Source organism: Saccostrea cucullata, unplaced genomic scaffold, assembly GCF_032062105.1.
Source record: "Saccostrea cucullata isolate Sc308-1 unplaced genomic scaffold, CSIRO_AGI_Scuc_v1 ctg337, whole genome shotgun sequence".
NCBI lineage: Eukaryota > Metazoa > Mollusca > Bivalvia > Ostreida > Ostreidae > Saccostrea > Saccostrea cuccullata.
This window is the reverse complement of record NW_026932716.1, coordinates 84,442-104,540: the sequence shown is the minus strand read 5'-3', so window position 1 is coordinate 104,540 and position 20,099 is coordinate 84,442. Positions and strand designations below refer to the sequence as shown.

At 31.9% G+C, this 20,099-nt stretch overlaps 2 protein-coding genes across 3 annotated transcripts; one reads left to right on the top strand and one right to left on the bottom strand.

Annotated features, from left to right (window-relative positions):
• The first annotated feature begins 2 nt into the window (after nucleotides 1-2).
• LOC134235880 (interferon-induced helicase C domain-containing protein 1-like) lies at nucleotides 3-13,793 on the top strand. Of its 2 annotated transcripts, XM_062718043.1 has the most exons (12): nucleotides 3-93; nucleotides 729-899; nucleotides 2,363-2,445; nucleotides 5,239-5,493; nucleotides 5,649-5,811; nucleotides 6,337-6,435; nucleotides 7,060-7,244; nucleotides 8,786-8,927; nucleotides 9,136-9,327; nucleotides 9,604-9,630; nucleotides 12,289-12,456; nucleotides 12,887-13,792. In XM_062718043.1, exons 1-12 carry the CDS (start codon nucleotides 39-41, stop codon nucleotides 13,513-13,515), a joined length of 2,169 nt encoding a protein of 722 aa, XP_062574027.1. In that variant the 5' UTR covers nucleotides 3-38; the 3' UTR covers nucleotides 13,516-13,792. The 2 variants fall into 2 exon arrangements, with proteins under 2 accessions (XP_062574027.1, XP_062574028.1); XM_062718044.1 differs by lacking the exon at nucleotides 9,604-9,630 and having other exon boundaries at nucleotides 9,136-9,354; nucleotides 12,887-13,793.
• Nucleotides 13,794-16,556: 2,763 nt separating this feature from the next.
• On the bottom strand, nucleotides 16,557-18,740 carry LOC134235899 (uncharacterized). The gene is made up of 2 exons (XM_062718079.1): nucleotides 18,414-18,740; nucleotides 16,557-17,935 (listed from the first exon to the last, which is right to left on the bottom strand). The coding sequence occupies exons 1-2, from the start codon at nucleotides 18,619-18,621 to the stop codon at nucleotides 16,842-16,844; spliced, it is 1,302 nt and encodes a 433-aa protein (XP_062574063.1). The 5' UTR covers nucleotides 18,622-18,740; the 3' UTR covers nucleotides 16,557-16,841.
• Between the last annotated feature and the right edge of the window lie 1,359 nt (nucleotides 18,741-20,099).

The following is a 20,099-nucleotide window of genomic DNA, read 5'->3' as shown; positions in this document are numbered from 1 at the left end:
ATTTTGAGAAATTTCAGTTAGAGAATGACGAAACCACTATGGAAATAGAAAAGAAATTAGAGAATATCGATATCCTATCGGATGAGGAAAATGGTAATCTTTCATTGAATATTTTTTTTACTTAAGGGCTAATAATGAAACAGAATTAACATTCTCACTAACAGAAATTTAAAAAGCATGAATGCATCTCCAATTACAAAAAATAGACTTTAGCAAAAAGGAGCACATCCTCTCAACAATTGATATCCATGGGAATTTGAATAGAGAGTTGACAGACATGGTCCCCAAATTTAGCATAAATAGTCTCAATCAGAAACGCAGGTACTTTTCTCAATATCAGTTTTATATTACCTCTGTGTACATTCAGGATGTTTTTATTAAATATTGCAAATGATCAATTACGAAGTAAGATGATTCACATGCTCCTTTTAAAAAAATTGGAATTACTTTGTGGTTGTATACTACAAAGTTGCAAAAGTCATAAGTTTTATTACTTAAATCTATTACAGTCTTTGAGAGCAAATCTTCCAACTATTTCTTGAAATGAGTAGGGGTACCGATTGAGCTCCGTTATTAACAGGCCTAATCTGTATTATATGAAGTCGAATTATTAAAAAAAAACTTACATCAGAAGAAAACTCGAGCCCTTAATAAACATTGTCTACAAATATGTTTCTTTTCTATTATTTAAAGTATTTTATTTCAAATGACTTTTATTTCTTATGCAGAGGAAATGGACACAAAAGAGCAGAAAGGATTGAACCTCAGATTGTTTCAAATTGAATTAACGGAAATTGCAAAGAGAGGATGCAATACAATTGTGTGCTCAGATACGGGGACAGGAAAAACAAGAATAGCATTCGACATCATCAAAGACCACCTTAAGAAAAATCCAGAAGGTACAATAAAATTCAACATTTTCACTTCATTTTCACAGTATTTCTCTCTTAGGCACACTTTGGTTTACTCGTTCTTCAAAGTCTTCCATGTATTTTCTAGAAAAAACGTTTTTGAAAAAATATGATTCTTTAAGCCCTACTAAGGAAAATTTATGACCAAGAATTGTCATTTGTCAATGTGTGTGTTTTAGACCATTTTTACTTTCTCCAAAGTCAATTGGACAAGTTTAAGGAGACTATGAACAAAGCATTCTCGAAATAGCTTTTTAAAGAACAAGATACTTTCCACATAAAAAGCTCTATCAATATACTAGATAACTGACCAATATTTTATACTTCCAGAGATATCATCTATATTGACTAGCTCTCTCTCTCTCTCTCTCTCTCTCTCTCTCTCTCTCTCTCTCTCTCTCTCTCTCAATTTTTTATATCAAAGTATCCTCTATAAGCCCAGATATCCGAAAACATATTTAGTGAAAATGAAAAACTCTTGCATTTTGCAGAAAGCGAATATTTGAGTACATTAATCAAATAAATGATATATGAGCAAATTTCTCCATTCCCAAAAATACTTCAATTCTATTTTCTATAGAAGCAAATCTTAATTTATTCATTGTACAATCATTGCTGTTTTTGAGGTCAATATGATGAGCCATCTGAGGAGCTAGCCCGAAAGGCGAATTAAATATTGTATTTCGAAGATTGCTTAATAATCTTACTGACTGAAAAAAAACCCAGCAATAATTGTTTTATTATATGATCCAATGATAACATGATACAACTCATTGCTTGTTTGCATTTGCTGAAGCCCTATCCAATTACAAAAAGAGACGCAGCAGAGTTAAAATGTAATTAAACATTACCAGTCGTATTTATTTGAAATTTTTAAAATTATATTTTATGGTTGCCATGAAAAGGACATGTCAGGCTCTGTAAGATAAATCCGTATATTTACCTTGAACGTCACGTGCAGGTAAATATAACGTTGTATTTTTTTCTACATCATTGGATCTTAGGCAATCAGAAAGATAGGAATTATTTAATCATATAATAAATATCTTTATATAATTGCACTAAGGTTTGTATTTCATAGGATCTATTGAAGAAAGGTTAGAATTGTGGTTAATTTTTATAAAATGGGAAATATGATAAATTTTAGATCTATTGACTGGGCTATTACATTATTTTCCTTGGATATTCCGTCACCAACGATCAATGTGATAATGAATAAATTGCCAATTAAACTGAGTACTTTTATGAAAAGAAGTATAACCAAGGTGTCACAGGTGAGCATTGTGATGTAGGACATTTTTTCTGCGCAGACAAGAATCTGTTTTTCTTATAGAGCTATAAAACATTGATCTCACAGAGTGATCTTTTGTGATTTATTTAATTTTGAATCTTTCATTTTCTTATTAGACACGATTAATGATGTTTTTATCATATAATTTTATCTTTTCTAGGACATGTTGGCGTTTTAGCCAATAATGCAGTATTAGTTGCTCAGCACTATAAAGCTGTCAAGCTATTATTACCTGAGTATGAAGTAGGTCACATTAAATTAAATTTTCCATTTAATGATATTTATAACTTTAAAAAATGGTTAAGAATATCTAAAAAAAAAAAAAAAAAAAAAAAAAAAAAAAGGTCTAAAAGAGGTAACGAACAGTGATCGGCTTGAAAAAAAGCAATACAAATCTGTAATTAGGTTATGAAATATCTGACCCTTAGAAATAAACTTTGTGGGATCAGGTACCTAAGAGAAGTGAGCGTCTTTTGTCTGAAAGGAAAATCCGCTATTACCCCCATATATTGTATGGTAGCCTGAGTGATCCGTAGATGTTTAGCAGAATTATACAATGTAAAATATCATTCAGAATTTAAAAAAAAAATTACTTCAATGAGAACAATTACAAATAAAGAGTAAGATACGCGTACTGAATCAATAACCAACAAAATTAAACAAATAATTCCAGCACTATTAATAATTTGACCATAACGAAAGATTTCTACATGAAAAAATAATCATTTAACTTGATATACATCCCAGGTAACTTGAAAAAAGAGCACGCCACAGAATCTGCCACACCTGCTTTATATTTGTATTTTTTACTGATTATAAACGACAAAAACTTACTAGTAATTATTATGCTTAATGTATCACCTATGACACATTGTGATTATGTCTCCAAACTTATTTGCTTCTTGGGTGCTTACTCTGAAACCGAGAGGCTACTGACGAGTAAAATGATATTACGGGGAATTCAACACATTGTTTTAAGTCTGCGTTTTGTTAATTCGGTTGTCATAACAATGACCTTATGAACGAAAATAACCTATAGACAGGTCGTATTTTGGCTTATAATTACTTGTTTCGTCCTGATTGTAATGTCTTTGATTTTATAATGCATTTCACCACGGAATATTCCTTCTACCTGATTGGTACATAGGGCTCACAGTAAGATTGATTAATCCCCTGTTCTTTGATGTGTATACGGCGGATGTGAACGGTCAGCGGGGGATGCTCACTCCTCCATGGCACCTGATCCCACCTCTGATGTTTCGGAGGTCCGTGTTTGCTTTGCTCCTATTTTGTATTGTTTTATGGAGATTGAATATTGTTCGTTATATCCACATCCTTCTCGTAGCTACTAGTGTTCTTTTCTTTTACCTTCATTCATGTACGAGGGCTGTTCAATAAATTATGTCCTGAACTCTTTGAAATACAACACAGATATCATATGGCATTAAGCTTGCCTTTCTCTCATGAATGAATCTTTAATGAATTGATATCAGTTCATGTGACCATTTTTCCTCTAATATTTTCAAATATATATTTGTGAGAAGCTGGAAAACAAGGGCTATTCGAGACACTGTATTACAAAATAAATGGTAAAGAATCAGTAAACTAGAGAGAAATGAAACGCTACATTAAGGCTGTTATAAAACTTGTTAAGAATCCCAAATAAATACTGAAATTTTGTGAAATTTACAGCAACCAATGTCTGTATCATAGACACATGTACAGGTGGATTTCTTTGAACAATAATGATAAAATGGACATCACAAAATGGGGACCGTCTTTGGCGACAAGGCCGTGCAACAACCAATGTTCTGTTCACCAAAATTCAATAAATTATTACTTATGTTGTTTGATTGACTTTAAGACACAAAGAAAATTATATTGGCATAAATTTAGTGATAGTTCACATTATTTTAAAGAAACTTTTGAATGTGAGAAAGCTTAGTACTCCACAATCCCTTTGTTTTGAAAATATGAATAAAAATGACAGTGTGTAAGAATATCTAAACAATTACTTTTAAAAATCAGAAATTGTAGTTATCCAGATTTGTATGATATTCACATAGATACTGAATCTTGAATCTATTGGATTATATCATCAAAACAAATTACAATAACATGCACTTGACAAAAACAGCAAAGGTCTGAAAAGAGCAAAGAACTATAAGAGGACAAAGAGAGTTTAGGCCTATATGCCATTTTCTTAAATATAAGCTTGCTTGTTGATCAAATTCTTATTTGGAGGCAGTTCAATTTCTGGAGGAGTCTAGAGAGCAAACGTTTTACAGAAAAATCGAAAGGTTTATGAGTGGAAGAAGCCAAAATCAGGAATCTACTTCATTAAATTTCCTCATGACAGCGTTCAAACCCACACGCCTTGAAGAGTTTAGGTGTTTGGGGATAAACAGGAAGTTAATGTTTTGCTACACCAACAATATTCTCCAGTTCTGTCACCCTTTGACTTGCTTCATTTTCCAAACAAAAAAAATACCTTTCAGCAAGAAGAAACAAGACTATGAAATCATTGGAGGTCCGTGTTTGCTCTGCTCCTATTTTCTATTATTTTATGGACTTTGATGTTGAATACTGTTCGTTATCTCTATATCCTTCATCTGCCATATTCCAGTATACGAAGGATTATACTCAAAATGAGTTCTAAAAACAATCGGAAATTGGATAAGAATGTTACGGACATGTGTTTCAATACAAAGAGAATATTTGAATTAAATCTTTTAGACTTAATCATTAAAGGGCGTCATAATTTTCTTTCCGAGCAACGGAAACAATATTTATTGAACAGCCCCCCGTAAACTTTTAAAGCAAAAATTAAAAGAATCAAAGATTGCTAAAACTGTCGTCATTTTAATATCTTTTTCTATTAAAACACTCAAGATATATTTATACCAATTCATTCCTGATCGATTTGATATTTATATATTGTTGTCAATTGATAAATATTTTCCGTAAGATTTTATGTGATTTTAAAATATGTTATTTTTTATGTTTAATCTAGTTTTCTTTTTCTTTCCTTTGAAGGAATCGACAATGATGTTAACTGGCAGCAGCAAGCTGAGCAAAAACTTGCATTTATTTGCTAAATTTTTGCCAATTATCATCATGACCCCTGCACTTATTTTGAATACAATAGACTCGGGTAATGATCCTGAGATCCTCAGTAGTTTCACACTGCTCGTGTTTGATGAGTGTCACCATACATATGGCGAGCATATCTTTAATAAAGTTATGCGAAGATACCACATAGAAAAAGATAAGGGATACAGCGTTCCACAAGTAAGTTAGGATATCTGAAAGAAACTATGCAAGATAGCTAGCACAAATGTCACAATAAATCTTGAATATATTACAAAACAAATACATCATACAAATACCATAATTGTAACAACACACAAGACAAAAAATAAAATTTAATGACTATTGTTTATTAGATATTAGGTCTAACAGCAACTCTTGGGACAGGGGCAGCGATCTCTTTAGAAAAAGCCAAGACACACATCATTGGCATTATGGCAAATCTTGACGTAGAGGAATTGTCTATTGTCACAAAAGAAAAGGAAAATTACGATAAATTTTTGAAGAATGTAAAAACAGGTGAGAATCATTAATGGAACATCCTTTATTGAATTTGCAGTTATATAATTGTATATTATTCATCAGCAAATACACCCTATCAGTAAGTCAAATGCAAGCTGACATTTTCTTACATACCGGTATTGCTCGGCCATTATTTTTACACTGAATTGTGTTCTCATTTTTATGTTTAACCAATCATGAGAGGATGCTTACTGCTTTATGGCACATGATCCCACCATTACTTCTTTCGAGGTCCGCATTGTTCGTCTCTAAATTTGAATTTTTTTCAACGGACTTGATAAGTGTTCTATATCTCAATATTCTTTTCAACATTTTTTTTTCACGGCTTAAATATTATGGTTGAACGTTTGTAAAGAATATAATTAATTTAATTGTCAATATTTTCTGAATGCTGCTCTACATGTATAAATCTGTTTAACCTCTGCGATACTTACACCTATAACCAATTGTTAGTTTGCTTTGTACAATTGCCAAACTTATGCATCTTTACTATAACTGTGAACAAGTATGTCTCTCTTTAAGAAATCATCCAGCTTCCAAAGCAGCCCATAAAGGATTCAGTGGATGAGGTAATTGAAACTTTTATGGCGGAGCTGGAGAGGAAAGTTCAGATGGCTAAAGGTAAAAAACAACGCTCCGTTTATTAAATATATATATACGACAGAGAGAGAGAGAATAAGAAAAAGAGAGTCGTCTCTCAAGCTAAGAGAATCGATTTGGTAGACATTATCTAGTAGTTATTTCGAAACTTATATATTTTTAGGTAATTATGTTTGTTTGCCTGTTAAACGTTTCTTAAAGAGTTGTTTACCTATTTTGGGAGGCAAAAACTTGCCGTAAGTGAGCTGCAAATTAAGATTTGTACTCTGCATTTATTGCCTCTGAGCCATGAAGGATCTTTTTTTTGTCAGCACATACTGTAACAGATTTTACAGTTTCCTTCGAACGACAGACTCCAAACCTCATCAATTAAATGAGAAAAACTATCGATAATTTCTATCACTTATCATCACAATGTAACTATTTAACTGATTCTGTATCCGTAAATTATATATCTAACACAGAAAATAAAAACGGACTACATAGATTATGTACATGACTGTACAGTATTGTTTTGATACGCTTTACACTCGAAGATATGTACAGCATATAATATATGCCTTTGTCGAAAAATGAAATGTATTTAAACCTTGATGTTTTTACTCTTAGAATTTAAATCTGTTTATTTTAGATTTTATTTTCTAGATCATTTAAGTGAAAACGATGAAGATGAAGAAGCAATGAGGGATGTGATCTTAGGGATTCCTGACGATAAGCGCTCCAACCAGTACATCACTTGGTGTAAAAAGCTTGAAGAAAGAGCCCACCCACTAATGGGAAAAAACTTACCATTATCTACAGAAATCAAGCTGTACGCTAAATATTTCAAGGTAAGCAAGTCTGAAAATCTCTGTTATAGTGCTGCTACATTTGTATGCGAAATTCTGAATGTCAAAAAGTATGTGCAATTTATGGTCAAAACCAAAGAAGAAGGTATGGTTTCCATACAAATTTTGCCCTGTCATTTTCTAAAAAACGAAACTGGTGCAAAAGTTGAAAACTCATGCTTTTTAAATAATTGAAATTCAAACATGAAAAATCATACGAGTCATTTTTCTCACATGTGTTTTTAAATGCTAATTATGACGTCATAAACATATGCATTTTCCCGTAATTTCATAAAAAGTTGCAGAAGACACAAATTTTCAATGGAATTTTCTTTCAGATAACATTGTCCACAGGCATCGCCCACAAAGATCTTGAGATATATGATTTGTTATTGAATTTTGCACAAAATATCAAAAAATTAACGTGGGCGACGGCTGTGGACACTGTTTTCTAAAGGAAAATCACCCTTGAAATGTGCCATTTTGAGGCTTTTTCTGTTGAAAATAGAGAAATGCTTCACGTTAGTGACGTCATATTTGCAGAATGGTAAACCTTCATGCCATATTCTTTCCTGTTTTATCAGAGTCATTTATCTAACTAATTTTTAAGCCAGTTTCAAAATTTTTTGATGTCATTACATTTTTAGGGTGCAATAAAGCTAAAACCATACCTTCTTCTTTTCGTAACAACAAAACATCAGGTACATGTATTAGGATAAACAAATTATTGAAATTCTTTGATCGATAATTGGAAAGTTTTGTGAATGATAACTCTAGAATAAGCTATATTTATAATCTTATAAACAATTTATATAAAATTAATGAATATGCGAGGAAATCTTTCAAATACGAATTTGTAAATTTAAGACTATAAAGCTTGACATAATGTCACTCTTGATCTCTTAAAAATGTTAACAAACATTAACCTGTCTTTAAAGTCTATAAACACTTAACGTAAGCAATGCAGAAATAGGAAGCCCAGAAACCCTCTCACTTACCCACCCTCCTAGCACCCTCTAAAAATCTCAAGGGGAGCTCCACTTGGTTCTATCTGCAGATATTCAAGGCGCTATCACCATGGTCATTTCTCCAATTTATGTGTCTTTGTTAAAGGTTTCGTTTGACTGGAAGTGGTTTCTTTTTCCCCTGGAATTCTTCCGAAGTTCAAACCCGGGCAAGAAAGGATGTGAACAAGCCGTCATTTTGATTTTGCAATATTACGGGTATCTTATTTTATATTTAGCAGCTTCTTCCTAAAAATGGTGTAGCCAAGATTTCTTAAAAATGCATGTGAGGATTTGGTTTGGAATACATAGAAGAACCTAGCATGAAATATGAATTTAATAGTAATCCCCTCAAATAAAATGGTACTAATTGCAAACAAATAAAGCATTGAGCTCTGAAAACGGAGGTTCGCATAGACACCTTGGCAAAGTGAGCAACCCGTCACCCCCATTTGCTCTTTGTTATAATCGGGTATTTGGAAAACTTCGTATACAAATAAAAAAAAATTATCTAACAAGAGAGCTTAATTTTTTTTGTAGATACTGAGCGAATGCTTGGAAATTAACCTTTGTTTACGCGGTGAAAGTACCCTTCTTGCCCTGGAAGAAAAACTAGAGCGTGAAAATCTAGGGAAACCATCTCTAGTTACAATTGAAAATGACCTTGCAAATCGGACAGAAAGTAAGGAAAATATACATATCATCCTTTCACATAAATGTTTTAGATTCTTAAAGTTCGCATTTTGAATTAATTTTTTTGATATAGTTTAAAATCGCTGAGAAAAAAAAGTATGTATTGTCATGATAATAAAAAAAAAGAAATTATATAAATTTGTAATTATTATAATCATGACTTTATATAACTTTGGTAATATGTGTTTATTTATCAGATATGAAGAAAAAAATGACAGAAATGTTCACTCACCAGTCAAAAGACCGACCCATTGACAAACTTTTGAAACTACTTCAAGAGAATGTTAAGCAGGATTCTGTAATTATCATATTTGTCAGAACACGAGAACTTGTGTTTTGCTTAGAAGAATTTTTAAAGCGGGAAAATTACAAATTTGGACGACTGACAGGTCAACAGTCAGGAGACGGTGCACCAGGTAAGTAGTCACGTGACAGGACAACAGTCAGGAGACGGTGCACCAGGTAAGTAGTCACGTGACAGGACAACAGTCAGGAGACGGTGCACCAGGTTAGTAGTCACGTGACAGGACAACAGTCAGGAGACGGTGCACCAGGTAAGTAGTCACGTGACAGGACAACAGTCAGGAGACGGTGCACCAGATAAGTAGTCACGTGACAGGACAACAATCAGGAGATGGTGCGCCAGGTTAGTAGTCACGTGACAGGACAACAATCAGGAGACGGTGCACCAGGTAAGTAGTCACGTGACAAGGCACAAGGTAAATGATCAGATAAACAGACACTAGTTAAGTAATCAGGTGACTACCACAGGAAAAGGCATAGTTAAGTAGTCAAGTCAGGGGGCTAGGCACCAGGTTGGTAATCAAGTGAATAGGCATAGTGAGAAGACTTAAAGGAACGAACAGCGATTGAAGTCATAATTTTGGCAAGTTCTGTTTGATTCAATAATTTTATCAGCAGCAAATATAGTCTGTCATTAAAATGCAGACTGATTGTTTTCTTATCCTAATTGTTATTCCATTATTTACATTCCGAATTTCTTCAGATTTTCCCGTTTTCCCAAATGGAACAAGGAATGCTTTCTCCTCCATGGCACCTGATCTCGACACGGATGTTTTTGGAGGTCCTTGTTTTCTGTGGTCCAAATTTGTTTGTTCAAATGGACTTTTGAGCTTGAATTAAATATTATACAATTATTGCTGTTTTTGAGGTCAATACAGATGGCTAAATCATTGTATTGACCAAAAAAACAGCAATAATTGTTTTATTATATGATTCACTGATAAAATGATAAAGCCCATTACTTGCTTGCATTTAATTAAGTCCTAGCCAAATACAAAAGAGAAGCAGAGTTAAAATGTAAATAAGCCTTACCAGTCGTTTCAATATTGTTTTTTTTTAACAATTTTAGTTGCCGTGAAAAAAAATATAATGTCATTTATTTTTATCGGATAGATTTTGAAAGGAAGAAGTATTATCAGGGAAAACTGACTGCCAAAAAGTAAAAATTACCGATCAGTAAAAGTGTTGGAGGGGTGTCCCTGCATCCCCTATTACCACCCTTACCTGAAAATATATATTCGCTTATGTTTTGTTCACATGAAAATAATCATAGTCGTTTAAATAGCTTTCCAAAACAATTTGTATCATTTTGGAATTTCCCGATCTATTTTTAGATCAATGTAGAGGAATCAATTCTTGTATTGACCTGGAACGTCACGTGCAGGTCAATACAACGTAGTATTTTTCTAACATAGTTGGATCTCAGCCAATCAAAAAGATGGAAATTATTCAGTCATATAATAATTGGAGATATTTGGCGATATATATAGATATCAAACTGTATTCAAGCTCAAAGTCTATTCAAAGAATACAAATCAGAAGCAGAGCAGGCAGGCACAGACCTCTAAAGCATCAGACATGGGATCAGGTGCCATGAAGGAGTTAACATTCCCTGCCGCTCTGTCACATCCATGATCCATGTGTAAACGAGAAAATGGGAAGTGGGAGTCGTAGACAATTCATTCTTTTTCATCGTCAACCTTCCTTATTTCTGTAGTCTTATCACGTCTATCATCTGTAAATAATGGACTAACAATTGATATGACAAATTTTAGTCAGTATTTGACTCAATGTTGGGTTGCTGACAACCTCATTGTATCGACTGAAAAACTTGCGAATCGATGACTTCAAACTAGACTGTTGAATAGTCTTTCTAATATCCATATTTTATTTGAACAAGGTTGTTAAAATCCCTGAAAACACCAACTTATCTGTCATTAGCCTGATTTAATAACTGATTGTACTCGAGGAACGCTCTGGAGTAGGAAATAAGATTAGAGATTTAAACACCATATGTAGATGATAACATGATATGACTTCAAATGTACATAAATAAGGAATGTTGATGATCAAAAGGCTGGAATTGTGCACGTGGTGTCTAAAGACCACTGGGATACTAGTGTATCGAATCGACATATGAATGAATGTTACAAAATCCTGCTATGTAGGAATGCAAAAACAGGTCAGACAAGGGACCAAAGTATGTACATGTAATCAGATGACTGGGCACCAGATATGTAACAGGTAGGAAATAGAATAGTAGGCAGAAGGTCTAGGCATGAGGTAGATTATTACATGACGAGACCAAAGGTAAGAAATCAGGTGATTACGTACATGGGTACCAGGTAATTAATTAGGTGATTAGGTGCCATGGTCGGTAATCAGGTGTTTAGGCTTCAAGTAAGTTATTATTTGATGAGGTACAGTGTTAGTTATCAGGTGACTAGGCACGGGGAATCGTATTCAGCTGTAGGTGACTAAGCATGAGGAATAGTTATCAGCTGCAGGTAACTAGGCACCAGATAAGTATTTGGGTGACTAGACACAAGGTACATATTCATATAACGAGGTAAATAATTAAGTGACTAGATTCCAAATTATATGTCTATACACTAGATGAGTAAAAATTCACAAGGTCATACTAGTTTGTAGGTTCTCAGGTGACTAGGCACCTGGAACATACAGGTTATCTAGAAAAGCCTTCAGTTACTAACTTAATTCATTAAGATATTTGTTTTGAAATTTATATTAGCATTTAGCAAATTTCCTGATTACATCGTTTTTTTTCATTTAAAGTACGAGTAAAAATCGTAAGCGCTTTAAAAGTTGTAAAACAAAAATGACCATAAATATTCCATTTGATGTCATTCTCATGAAAAACATATATTAGATAAAAAGGAAAGACTTTTGAAAATATTTAATTATACCAAATAGTAGGCTTAAAAAAAATAAAATGATACGGAGAACAAAAAAATATTTTTATAAAGAAATAACATCTACCACAGTCATTCACTCTGTAGGAATAAGTCAACATACTTTTTTGGCAGCTATGAGTCAGAAGCAACAAGACGATGTTATCAATAAGTTAAACGCTGGCGAGTTACAGGGAATAATTGCTACAGATATAGCGGGAGAGGGCCTTAATATCGAAAGATGTTCAGGAGCGATTAGATACATGTGTGTTGGAAATGAAATAACATCAAGACAGTTTAAAGGTAATGATTGTTTTACTTTTGTTGTTATATAATGGAATATTTAATTACTGAAACTCGATAAGAGAATGGCAATATTTTGAGATCAAATTTGGAATATTGACTGTAAATGGCGTAAAAACTCACGAAGATGAATATCAGAACAATGTTGGTGAAACTGATTTAAGGCAACATTGTATGTGGATCAAGTTTGATTACATGTATACAGTAATCCCTTGAGGTTAAGCAATAACATAGAATCAACTCGATTTCTATGAATAAGAGGGAAAACTCGCGCCCAAAAATAAGGACTGCTGTTACACAGGGGAGTGGTGTGGGTCATCGCTTCTTGTTTATCCTTTATCTAGTTGCAATATATTTTCATAGAAGATGTATGCCATACTTGCATCTCTCTATTAGAGATGAATTTTTTATAAGCCTCCTATTCATTTAGGACGAATTCGAAAAGATGAGGGCACCTACATAACAATTGGTGAAGGCAAACATACTATTAGAGAACACCTCAACACGCAGAGAGCACTGCTGATGACGGATGCCGTAAACGAAATTTGCAACATGAGGCAAGAGATGCTTAAAGAAAAGCTTAAGAAATGTCGATACGAAATCCTTCTTGAAGAAAAGAGAAAGCAACAAAAAGAACAGGAGGAAAGCTTGTCAAAAAAGGATCATTCCGAATATGCAGTTTCCTGTACAAGATGTGGTAAATTTGATATAGATTGTGAAAATATTTTCCTGATCAAGGGTACGCATCATGCCGTCATAGATAAGAACAAAGCAGCAAAAATAACACAAAAGAGACTGAAAAAGAAGCCATACAAAGAGGATGATTTAGAACAATTAATGGAGTGGTACCACGATAACTGTGCTGAGAAGCTAGGAACTGTTTATCTTTACAAAGGAATCCGTTTACCAGTCATGGGCCAAGGAAGGTTCGTTTACTACAAAAAACAAGACAAACCAAGAAAACCTTTGCCTATTATAAAGTGGAAGTTTGTTCCCTTTGAGAAATCTTTGAGAGAAATTGGCGAGGAACAGCTAATGGAAATGAGCGGGGTTCTGTGAGATGACTTATAAAGAGATGAGAGTTTTTTTAATACGAATATTTAAGTTGGTCAACAATACTGTGTGAAGAAATACACTTAACAAAGGCAATGTCCTGTTTCAGACAATTTAAATGAGTCCATACTTATTGTAATTAGCAACTTTTAATCGTGTATTTTATAATTATATATATTCTTATCTTCAAAAGTCTGATGTGGTGATTTTCACAATAGCGTTATCTCTCTTTGTTTTCATATACTGTTTGTCCTTGAGGGTAATTTCCACATCTATTTTTAGTAACAGAAATTCTGTTCAGTTAAAGTGTTTAATATTTTTCATTTAAAATAATTTTTGTCATTGCAATTTTTCAAATAATGATGGAAAATACACTTTTATTAAAATGTATTGTTTAATATTTTGATAAATTTCAACATCACTTCCTGTGATCATAACGTGACTTCATAGTTTATGATTTTGCACAGAAATGTTTTGCACTATTCTAAGGCTGTGTGTTGATGCATTGTATAAAGCATCAGGTAAAAGACAACAACTGTAAGTTTATATTTTTTTATCTAGCTTTGCTCATAATAGTAAAGTATGTTTTGGTAGGATTCTTTTAATATTTGTAAAGTCTGAAAATATTTATTTAAATAAAATATGTTTCGAATGTTTTGTTGATAATATTGGCTATTCATTTTAACTCTAGTGATGTTTAATAGGCTTTTGTTATGAAGAAGTTTAAATTAATTATATGAGATATACTTTTTGCTATTGTTTACAACTACAGTTAGAGGTTACATAGGTATATTGATTTTTGGTTAATTGTACAGTATCACTGTGGTCGGTGGTGACCTTGAAATAAATCTTATGCAATGTGGCCCTGGTTTTCTTTTCAGTTTTGGGCAAGATATATATATATATATATATATATATATATATATATATATATATATATATATATATATATATATATATATAATATATATAAAATCTTTATAATAGAAAGGTCAACTGTCTGTCATATTTTGTAAATCTATTTTTATTCATGTTTTAGTAACCATTACATTCATGTGAATTTACATTTGTAAGTAATGTCATGTTTTTCTTATTTTTCATTTGTACAGCACACTGTCATTACTGTCATTATTATTAACATTATCATTATTTTTAATATCATTGATATTCATATAATAAACCTATATAAAGAACAAATCTAGTTATCACAAAAGTATATGCTTTGATAAAGTATTTGTATGCTGATACAATTGACCAAAGTAGAACTTGGTAATTAATACATTTAAGATTGTATCTTTTTTCTAATATTTTAAACTTTTTTTTGTTGGTATAATTTATTTTTATTATTGTTTAATATCGTTCTGAGATAATGGTGTAAAAATGCTTATTTATCGTACATTTTCTTTAAAGTAATTTCTATGCATATACACAAAACAAGTAATCGAAAGACATTATTAACGTTTTAGTGTTATGTTTTACTGATTAAAAATTGGAAACAAAAGTTCTAAGGCTTTACGGAGTATTTTTGTCCTCTGTTTAGTAGTACCCAAGAGAGAAACGATCCGTTTGTAATATCATATAATCGGGAAAAAATGACTTTCTTTTACAAAAGAAAGTGATCAAAGACGGGGAACTTCACATGCAAAACACAATGAAGAAGTTAAAATCACCAGAGGAAAAATAGCCAAAACTGAAATTGAACTTTCAAATTTAGATGAAAAGGCTTTAAAGTGCACATCCTTTAATATTTTTTTTTTCATTTTTAACATGTAAATTTAAATCAAATTATGATTGAATTTTTTGTAGTAGTAAATTAAATCCTTTTTCAATAAAAGAATTATCACACAAATACTTTTTATATATATATGTACCTTTAATCTATATAGCTTGTGTAGGTTGTAAGAGTATATTGTTAAATAAGTGATGTGAAGATTTAACTCGGGTTTTTTTTTTTACTGGTTTGCCATCCTTACCTTTAAAATATAATATATGGCATTGAAGTCAAGATTCTATTTACTAAACCTTTTTAAAGTGGTCAGTACAGCACATCTGAATAAAAATAATATTAACTCTTAATGCATTTTGATAAAGATCTAGAAAAGTATTGATCTTTGAATTATAAACATGACCAAAGTAACTTGGTAAAATATATTATATTTTTTTTTAAAAGATTAAATTTTTTTTTCATTTTTTTTAATTATTGTTTATTCTTTGAATAATTGTGTAAAAATGCTTATTTATCTACATTTTCCTTTAAATTAATTTCTATTCATAAACATAAAACAAGTAATCGAAAGACATTATTAACGTTTTATTATTATGTTTTATTGATTTAAAAATTGGAAACAAAAGCTCTAAGGCTTTACAGGGTATTTATGTCCATTTAAATCATATAATCGCGATCACCTACAAAAAAAAAAAAAGAGGCGGGGAATAGGTGCCATGAAGAAGTTAGAATCACCAGTTGCACGACCACAGAACTTGCGAAAGATGACTATAAAGTGAATCCTGATTTTTTTGTTCTGTCAATTACTTCATTCAAAAAGATGATTTTACGTAGATTTGCGTGTCAGATTAACAGGAAGACATAAACACCTTGTGCAGGTGAAGATAAACTCTTCTTATTTTTTTTTTATTTTTTTTTTGACTGGTTTGCCATCCTTACCTTCAAAAAATAATATATGGCATTGAAGTCAAGATTCTATTTACTGAAAAACAAAGATTATTTAAACCTTTTTAAAGTGGTCAGCTATAGCACCTCTATATATATATATATATATATATATATATATATATATATATATATATATATATATATATATATATATATATATATATATATATATCTGAGAAATATACCACAAATACATATTAGACGTTGATTAAAGTATCCATTACGGTAAATATTATTTTCAGACAATTTATCTCCTTACTTCTAATACGTTGCTAACTCAGACATTGATGATACATCTTTATTCCATATATTTACACTTGAATTATTATACAACAGAAAATAAAGCAGCAGAATTCTACAATAACCAAGAAATTCTTAAATTTTTATATTTTTTCATTACGTTTTATCATCTACATTAAAATGCATATTACACTTCATCTCATACTCACTTTTCAAGAAAAAAAGGTACATCCGTACACTGAAAAATGTCTGACAAGGTGCAGTTATTCTCCAAAATATAACAATTTATGCATTTTTGATTATTTTGATATCAAGATTGAAAAATGAGATAACAAGAGAATGTTTAAGCTTCGAACAAGGTTAATAAACAAAATAAATTATCTGTAAAAACGATTTCTACAAAAATAAAGAAATACCCCTACTTTATACATTTACTATAAAGAAATTTTATTACTCTCCGGGACGTAAAAAAGTACAGAAGAGGGTTAACAGAATGACTAAAATATAGAAAATGCTTAAAAAAGGGTAATAGAAAGGTCATTTCTTCCTTCTCAAAATAGCCTGATTCAAATAAATCTCTAATAACTGTGGTTAAAGAAGCAACTGTATTCAACATCAATATTATCAATACAACACAGGTCATACGTTTTTTCAGATGACCTGATGCCAGCGATGATTTTGCGATTATTAATCGACGAACAAGAAATATGACGTTCAGAATAACGAACCCGAGGAAAAACACAGCGTCTTCTAATATGTGTATTATCCCAACATATCTTATAAGGAAGAACCAAGTGGCATACACCATCGCCACGGCATATCCTATACTGGAGAGAAACATTGCCATGGAGATTTTTAAAATCAACTTGTTTCTCAGATATACGCGACTTTTTATAGGATGTGCAAACGTGACATAGCGAACTGTTGCTAGCAACACAATATTCAGGTAAGAAAATGTAGAAGTGGAAAAAGAAACTGCTTGCATGATTTCCTTTTGATAAAGAACCTGGCACAAGTCTTCATTGTAGATAGAAACCATCAAAAAGTCACTGAGAAGAACAAGAAGATCGGCCAAAGATAAAGATAAAATGCTCAGATAGAAAGGTTTCCTAAAACGAGGCTTAGATATTATTACTAAAATAGTCACAATATTGCATATGCTCCCAAATGTAAAAAAGACAACATTTAAAACATCAATGTATATCTCCCAGAAAAGATCTACTTTTTCAACACCTGTCTCAAAAAGAACCTGCGTGTAATTATTGTTTTCAATAGATGGAAGTATACAAAAGTCTTCTCTTAGGGAAGTTAGTGAAACATCATGATTACCTAACATTATGATTTCCGTTGATAAAATATACAGACAATCGTTCAATGATGCATCTTGTAAACATTTGAGAAAGGGTAGGTGCAATGTCTTGTTTAACGCGTCTCTCAGCACACCAATGTTTGTGTTACCGCTATTTTGTTCTGTGAACATTGAGCTTGAATTAATTGGCTCCCCATCTAACCCTAAAATACAAGCAACGAGTAAAACATCATTATCGTAGCGATTGAAATAAATTCAAATCTGTGGCATATACATGACTTTTGATATAATTTCACATTTTGCACAATGCTTGTTTAGAAAAGATTGTTTAGAAAAAATATCATTGTACAATACCTAAATTTATAGAAGAAATTAAGATTTCTTAGTATCGTAGAAATATTTAAAAATAGGATGTTCTTATAAATTTTAATGTAAATTCCAAAATTGGTAGATTCAAAAAATAAAACGAAGCTCCTTTTTGACATATTATTTATGTGCTTTGCTGCTAGGAAGTTTAAAAGCTATAAGTATTTTGAATTAAATTTTATAAAACATTAAGTTATGTCTATTCGATCAATACACAGAGCTTGCCAGGTACACAACAGGATTATTTTGAACTTTATCATTTGATGATATTTGATGACTTAAGAAAATAAATCGGCCACAAATAATGCAACCAACCTGATAGTTGTGGAAATGTTGTCGTTTTAAAATGCTTGGGAGTTACTGTTAATACTTGATTGTTATTTTTTGTTGACTCAGATTCTTTAACCGTGGGTGTTCGAATTGGATCACCAGGTGTAGATATCGTATCACTTCGACTACAGGTAATTATCCAGTTCAGAAAAGGAATCCAACACAAACAGTATCCTGTTGAAAAAATACTCATACTTAATCTACAAAATTAATGGTACCTAGACACACACATATACGATTGCGGCGTCAGACTTAACACCAGATAGAAGACATGGGTTTTGAATCTCACAAATTTAATTAAAATGAGATATACAGCTATTCAAACCGTTCTGTAGGGTTGTTATTATTCCTTTAGGAACTTGACATCACCTCTGATGATTGTGAGGTCTTTAATTGCTAGGCCACAAACTAATATTGTTCTTATAGACTTTGTGTTTCCTCTTCAATTTACAAATGCATTATCTAACAGATCATTCTCGTCAACTAAGGCATTTGATAAAAATTGATTGCATGAAATGCGTTATAACTTTTCCTTCTAAGAGAAAGGTATGGTTTTCGATTTATTATGCCCTAGGGATTTTAATGTTTTCTAAAAGTTTTGAAACAGCTTTAATATTAGTCGAATTTATGACTGTAATAGATCGGAGAAGAATATGGCATAAAGGAGTATCATTATGAAAATATGACTTCATTAATTTGATGCATTTTTCTACTTTAAACAGAAAATGCCTGAAAATGTCCCATTTTAATGGTAATTTGCCTTTAGAAAATAGGGTCCATAGACGTCGCCTACTTTACTTCTTGGTTATGTTGTGCAAAATTCAATGAAAAATCACATATTTCAAAATCTTTGTGGGCGATGCCTGTGGTCAATATTATCTGAAAGAAAATTCTATTGAAAATTGGTGTCTTTTGCAATTTTTAAAGAAAATACGGGAATTGCATATATTTATGACGTCACACTTAGCATGTATAAATTCTTGTGAGGAAAGTAATTTGTACGATTATTCTGCATGGAATTTAAATGACTCATGAGTTTTCATCTTTGACTTCAGTTTCATTTTTAAGGAAGTCATAGGGCAAGGTTTGAAACCATACTTTGTTCTTTGTCGTCAAATACCTCACTTACGAATACATTTTTAAATAACTTTCTAGCTTAATAGGTTAAAAGGAGTATCACAATTTTCTGACAAATTCAACTAGAATTGTCCAAACGGGACAAAATACCCCCCGCTGTGTTTTTCAGGAGTAAGTTTTTCCATAAGAAAGATATGTATCAAACATGAATTATGAATTTTTTTTTCTAGTGACCTTGAAGTTCCCCAAATGACCTTGGATCAAGGTCATGACACACCCTTGGGTCATGGGCAATCTTTGTGTGAAATGAAAAGTTAATCCATACAAAAGATATGGACCGGACACGTAGTATGAAAATTTTCTTCCAATGACCTTGAACTTCCATAATTGACCTTGGATCAAGGTCATGACAAAACCTTGGGTCATGGGCAATCTTTGTGTGAAATGAGAATCACCAAGTTTACCCAAAAGAAAGATATTGACAGGACACGAAGTATGAAATTTTCTTCCAGTGACCTAGAATTTCCCCAAATGACCTTGGGTCAAGTTCATGACACACCCTTGGGTCAAGGGCAATCTTTGTGTGAAATTTTT